Genomic DNA, 6,994 nt, shown 5'->3' with positions numbered 1-6,994 from the left:
AAAAAATGCATCATGTCAAATATAGCAGTGGCAAGTACATTTCCCTCTAAAATGTAGTAAAGCACATGTATAAAGTAGCGTGTAACTTGTAGTACTCAGGACCAGCACTGCAGGTGTCTTCATCATAACAGTGGACCTGCTCAGTGATCAGTATCAGCGTATCATGTTTAGAATAGAGTAGAAATGATGCAAGGTGATGGTCAATATGCATGTGGGTCAATCACAGACACAACAGACGGGGAAGTTGCGGACATGCGTTTAATGATCATTAGAAAACAATTGATTAGTAAAGACTGAAATGTACTGTATATGTGTTAGAAGTGACTTACAAACATTACATACTGTAATCATCCACAGTTACAACAATCACTGTTGCATACCATACACCCCTATTCCTACATGAATGTTCAGTTTTTGTCAAAACTGTTTTAGGAACAATAATTTAAAAATACTTGATTATTTGATTGCACTTTAAAAAATAGGCTTTAGCAGGCGGTTATTTCATTTAGACTGCTTAGTGAATTACTGCAGAAAACGTGCTATATTGTGAGCCAGATATAAAATGGCCTATGAAGAATATAGATAGAAGAATTTTGCCAGAATAACTAGATTATCTGTAGCTTGTGTACCTGAATATAGCTGTTAGAATTATAAAGATAGCTTACAGTATAAACACAACATTGCTGGATATATTCTTAGATGAAGAGAAGATGAAGTTCTACGTTGGTTCCCGTTCTATCCTGCGGTGTAGCAACCCCTCACTCCCTTCTGCACTCCACAGCTTTTATTTCCATTGCAGGGTTTGGGCTTACAGACCACCATCCCACCGACGCAGATACACTGGTACTGGCAGTCAGAGTCAGCGTAGAACTTCTCACCAGACACAATGTACTGACCGTTGAAGTTGCAGCCGCACTGAGCCAGTGGCACGCAGCGATCCTGGAAGGTCAAAGTTCAGTCAGTACACTGTCACTGTGTTACAAGGCCCTTCTGAATGCAACTATCGGGCAGCCTACATTGCCAGACTTAGGTATTGGCAAATATGAAGTTAAACCCCAATTTCATTTTTGACCGCCGTGGAATATCAAAACCCAGACTTTAAATTTAAATGTAGTCGCTGAATCTTTGTTGAAACAGTTTTGCATCTCTGTGCCAGGACCGCAGTTTGCCAAATCTCATTATTTTAAGTCCACAGCTTTACCTGTACATTTATTTTACATGCTGTCCCAGCAGTCTTCCAAAAGACTTAACGTACTCAGTTCTCTATGTTGACCCTTATAGTAAGGGTGCAATATCCAAAACACAAGATGTAATTCAAAAAAGGATCCGGTATACATGGGATCAAACTAAAGCTATCTGAGGAATGGATATTGGAGAAACTATTCTGGGAGAAGTTTTGGAAGATACAACTTTGCGTATTCGCACCTCTTTTTCTGTATTGCACACAGTATAATTCGGTTCCAAATAGTACATTGGTTACATGACTCCAATGATAAATTAGCCAAGATATATCTTAATCTTGCCCCAAAACGTCCTAAATGTCAATGTTTCCCGGGTCATATGTTTTGGTCGAGTCACTATCCACTTATGCACTTCTGTTATTAATTCACTGAAACATTGTAAACATGAGTTTATGGTCTCAATCTCTAGTTTCAAGTCTTCTTTAATAATACAGCATGATGTTCATTGAGTAAATGATGGTCCATTTAGAGTCAAATAGACCATAAAGCAGGGTATGCTTTAGGGCAGGCTTACTGTGAATTTTAGCATTTTATCCACGAAACAGCAATCTGATTCAAGTCTTTTAAACTTTTTTTGCCAGAAGAGAACCTTGGTCTTTCCTTCTTTGATGAAAGTCGTGTGTCACTGTAATTGAAGAAGGCCGGGCAGTGTAGAGGATTACCTGACTCAGCAGGTAACCGGGGTTACACATGCAGCCCTCGCTGGGCGGGGCCTCACACTTGGCAGGTGGAGATCGAGAGATGCAGCTGACCGGACATCCAGTAGCAGCGACACTATACATACTTTCAGCTGGACACTGCATCCCTGTGACACACACACACACACAGAATAGCACTCAGATCACGAACACACAAATACAAGAACAGTCACATCATCTGTCACAGAGCGCTTACAGCAGAAGCGCCTCGTCCGCCATGACTTCACGCAGCCTCCGTTTCTCTGACACTCCCCCACGTAGTCACTGATGATGTTGCAGGCCGCGTCCTGTTGGCCTTCATTAAGCACCATGTCATAGACGCAGTCGTCGTGGTACTGCTTGGAATCTACTCGGCCTACGCAGTCAGCCAAGGGTCCGTCCTTTGCTGTTATGACATCACAGACCGACGTGTAGGCGGGTGGTTTGAAGTTGGGGGGGAGCGGCTGAGCGCAGTCTTTACCTGGCAGCACAAAGGCATCAATAGAGACATGGTCACATGACATGTCACTCAAACAGCTGATATCATCTGCCATTGATGAAGTCCGTATGCAATGAATGAGGTCGGTGAGCACCATGCTAATCTTTACATAAATGATAACTAATGATAGCTGAAATGGCTAATGATTGTGTAAAATTTGTTTATTTGCAGAATGCTTTTTTAACCTTATAACTGAATCCATTCATAGTGTGAACGGCAGTGCAGATCATTTGTGCACCCTTAGTGCCCCTCCAACCAGCTCCACCCGAGTAAGATTGCCATCGTGACTTGATATGACACCGATGTGTAAAATTGGCATATATTTTCATGAAGAGGTGCATGTCTGTGAGTATGACGGGGTAAAGGGGGATATATTCTGTGTAAACAAAACTTAATAAAAAAAGAAATGTGGGCATTCTCTGAGATTATAGTGGCAATTTTACGGGACAAACTTTGCAAGATTATAAATTCATAAATGTATGAAAAGAAACAGAATTTCTTTGCTCCTAAAGTAGGTGTTAATATCTTCTGAAATACAGTCCATGGTTAATAGGAAAGTTCCTGAAAGATAAATATACACGTTTTCTTTCATGTTCTTTCATGAACATAAATAAATACCAATATTCCTCTACAACTTCTGTCTTTGACTAAACAAAGGTGTTTCTCTTTCATTTCAGCATCAGGTGTTTCAAAATTAACTAATTTAATCTCGGTAATTTCTCCAAATATGACCTCCTCCCCCAACTCCATAATAATTATTTTGTTTACCTACAATGGCCCTAAAAAAGGCCTTAAAGATGCAGAGCACAATAGTGAAGATAAATAGCACAGCATCAGCTGCTTACAGTCACGGGAGCAGCCCTTCACGTCCGCCACCCACTGGCTCTGTCCAAACTCATTGGCGTTGGAAGCCAACTTCCCATTAGGCAACATTAGGTCATCAGCAGCGTCACCATTGAAGTTTCCACAAAGGCCGTAGGTTGCCTTGTGATAACTAGTCGCCAGGTCCACCCTCACTGCACTCGCAAAGTCAAAGGAGACCTTTAACAATGTGAATATAAAAGGAAAATTAGATCAAAGTTCAAGCTGAGACATATTGGCAGGTAGCATTAAGAGTACCACTACACATCACTGAAACAGACAGTGGACCAACAGCAGTGAACTATGAATGCCGTTAAGGAGGTCTCTAACATTTTTCAAATTTTAATCTGGAGGGGAGTTAGACACTGTTCATTTGCATGTATTACACATTCTTAAAGATACAAAGCTGATTAAAAATCAACAAACTTTCCCTTTAAGCACCTAAATGAGCGATTTGAAAATATTTAAGAACTCATGTTCATAAGATTATATAAACACATTCATTTATAAGTCCTCATCATCCATACCTTTGGAAATAATTTCCTTATCGTATTAAAATGTCTTGTAACAGGGTAAATTATGACATTACTTTTAGAGGCCTTGTGTTCTGCCCTTTTAGTCCATCAAGATCACATCCCCGTACTGTATGCAAAAAAATTATCGAAAAATATTTTCTTAGTGTATTTTTAAATAAAAATCCATTAATCTTTTCTTCCATTTCTTCAATAATATCATGACACTCGTCCATCAATCAACCTGCAATTTTTAGCACCAAGGAGGTGTCTGAGGAGCCACAGTCCTCTGTAGCTCCGTACATTCTAAGCCCGCCCACTTTGAAACGGTCCAATCAAATGCAAAGGATATGATGTAATTCCCTCTTGTGACTGAACACCACTCAAATACAGTGTTCACTGGGTCATAGGTCACAATACAGAAGCTGAAGACGCTCTAACATCCGTTTCACTTGGACTATAAGAGAACGTGCTACAATCCAAAATGTGTTCACAACTAAATTGTTCTTAATACTAGAAGTGTTGACCTACTGTTTTTACGCTACGCATGCAGCCGAGGTACTCACGGTACTTGTAACAATGCAATATGCTTTGATGGCCCTAATCACATTAAAGTTAAGACAAAGGTTGACTAAAAAGTTTGATAGATACTTTATAAATGGCGGCGTATGCTTTGGTGTTTATACCTTCAGAAAGTTGGTCTCAAGGATAGCCAGTCTGTGTCTCCTATAAACCTGGACCAATAACTGATTGGATGAATTGGTGAAAGGTAGGTTGTCTTCAAGCCCGTTAACCTGCAGAAAATACACACACACACACACACACACTGGGTTATGGGTTGTATTTGTACTTCTGCTTCCCATGCTGGGGGCAATATTAGCTTATTGGTAAGTAACAGGAAATGTCAGTAGAGAAATGCCACAGATACAGTATGTTTCAGGTGATTTGGAAACATTGTCATCATGACATTGTTTGTCCAACAGAGGGCAGTACCAACTGTTTTTAAATATCCCTGTCAGTACCAGGCAGCAACCTCCAGGTCCAAAAAGTGAACAATGCTGCAGTGCCTGAAACTTGCATTCTTTCTACTGGCCATCAGGGGGCGACTCCTCTTGTTGCAAAAAGAAGTCTGATTCTATAGAAGTCTATGAGAAAATGACCCTACTTCTCACTTGATTTATTACCTCGGTAAACATGAGGGAATTCAGCTGATCGGCCTTGTACGGCCATGTTTTTGCAGGTCACACATGCGCCGCATGATAGTTTATGTGGGCACACAGCGGCACAGACAGAAACGTCCCAACCACACAGTCAAAACAAATCGCAAGAGCAACGTCAGGCAAAAATGTACGCCATGTTTGATTCACACTGCACCCCTCAGAGAAGGTGTGTGTGTGTGTGTGTGTGTGTGTGTGTGTGTCCCTCACCAGCACTCTGCCTGGGTAGTCCACTGACAGCGTGTACGTGTTGCCATAGACATTAACAGTCACCACTTTAGCGTATGACACTCTCTTGTTGCCACGGTTGTTATTCTCCAGGATGACCTGCAATTCACCGAAAGAGGAGTAGAGAGGACAGATAGGAGGAAAACGAAACAAATCCAATGGAGGATTTAGTTAGGATATATGATGCAAATCTTTGTTCTTTTGACATCGATGTACAAGACAGGAGTCTTTTCTCAGATCTTTAACGAAAGTAAAAGCAGAAATGTTATTTAACCCATTTAAAAATACTCCGTTACAAGGAAAATTCCTACATGTAAAATATCACTAAAAAGTACAAAAGCATCATCATAAAAATGTACTTTAAAGTGTGTCAGTGATATGCCAGTTATTGAAGAAAGAAATCTTATCTTGAAGAATCTCTTTTAAATCCCTTTATAAAACACATTTTTATAGCCTGGCTTTTATGTGGTGTCGTAGCTTTTCTGTTTTATTTTTATTTGTTGATTTTACTAAATTATTTTACTAAATTATTATAATTATTATTTATTGTATTTATTTTTCAATTGATTTGTATCGTATCGACTGTCTCACTGAGCTTTCTGTTATTGTTATTATTGCCTTGCTTTTGCTGCATTGTCTGTCAAAGTGCTATATAAATAAATTATTATTATTATTTTCCCAAACCAAACTCCTGTTTCCATGTTGATTTCGATTTGTACAATCTATTGTGTAAATGTAAAGAAGCGGCCCAGTGGACGTGTGGTGGAGAACTTCATGGTGCACTGTACTGTTTGGTGCTCAGCTCACCTCAAAGTGCGTCAGACCCTTGGTGTCTGCACGCACACTGGCCAGCCTGTAGACACAGTTGCCCTGGAAGTCGAACTTGCGTCCATCGAAGGAGGAGAAGTGCGGATCTCCGTGTGCGCTGCAAGTCTTAAAGCTGACTGGGTAGCAGTCTTGGACCCCGTTCACGACGCCGCACTTCTCTCCGGTTCGACAGCTGGTCCGCTCACATTTCACCTTTTGTGTCGCTGCGTCACACACACATTTTTCCTCACACAACGAGTCGGCCCAGAACGTCGCACCCGGTTGGTAGTAACGGCCGTCGTGGCTACAGCCGCAACCCGTCTCCCTGATAACACACCTGACAGAAGCAAAGACATCCGGAACAAAAGGATGTCAATCTGAGCGCAGGGACGAGGTCAGTACGGAAGACATTAGTCAGGAACGGGGGGACATTATACTCACTTTTCACCACTCTGCACATATCCCGGGTCACAGAAACAGCCTTCCACACAGATCTCAGGGCAAACGTCTGGCTGAGCACCACAGCTGGGGGGACACGCCGGGCCGCACAGCTTGTATTGGCTGTGGGCTGGACACGCAACAGCTGGAGGCACAACAACAAGAGTTTAGGAGATGGACGGACAGAGAGAAGGAGCGTGGGGCTATCCCCACACGGGGACCTCTCGAGCCGAAGCACATTCAAAACACCATTTAAAACTATTCTATCCAAGTTTTGACCTTTTTAGATTGTAGATTCATGCAGATTTATTTATGCCATGCATTAATCCAGAATCCTATTCATTTCTAAATATCTCAGCACCAAACCATTGGAAACCAATGGACAACCTGTAACGGATGCTCACGAATTAAAAAAAACAACCTCATCTGAAAAGGACCAGAGAACAGGATGGAAGGATGCAGAATCAGCTTGGATCCACATGGGTATCAGTCATATTGCTATACAGACCACAGA

General features: G+C 41.4%; 1 protein-coding gene across 1 annotated transcript in view; it reads right to left on the bottom strand.

The window, feature by feature from the left end:
• Positions 1-234: 234 nt before the first annotated feature.
• Positions 235-6,994, bottom strand: part of LOC306699672 (IgGFc-binding protein-like) — a 32,879-nt gene continuing 26,119 nt past the window's right edge. The window contains exons 29-36 of the mRNA XM_079164369.1: positions 6,484-6,625; positions 6,043-6,379; positions 5,218-5,334; positions 4,477-4,584; positions 3,263-3,458; positions 2,136-2,399; positions 1,904-2,046; positions 235-939 (exon numbers count right to left, since the gene is read on the bottom strand). Of these exons, the coding sequence (XP_079020495.1) occupies positions 736-939; positions 1,904-2,046; positions 2,136-2,399; positions 3,263-3,458; positions 4,477-4,584; positions 5,218-5,334; positions 6,043-6,379; positions 6,484-6,625 (1,511 nt within the window). The 3' untranslated portion in view covers positions 235-735. The remainder of the gene's footprint in view (positions 940-1,903; positions 2,047-2,135; positions 2,400-3,262; positions 3,459-4,476; positions 4,585-5,217; positions 5,335-6,042; positions 6,380-6,483; positions 6,626-6,994) is intronic.

The sequence above is a fragment of the Pholis gunnellus genome (genome assembly GCF_910591455.1).
Source record: "Pholis gunnellus genome assembly, chromosome: 8".
NCBI classification, from domain to species: domain Eukaryota; kingdom Metazoa; phylum Chordata; class Actinopteri; order Perciformes; family Pholidae; genus Pholis; species Pholis gunnellus.
Note: the sequence above shows the minus strand (reverse complement) of the source record. Positions and strands in the feature narration are given on the sequence as shown.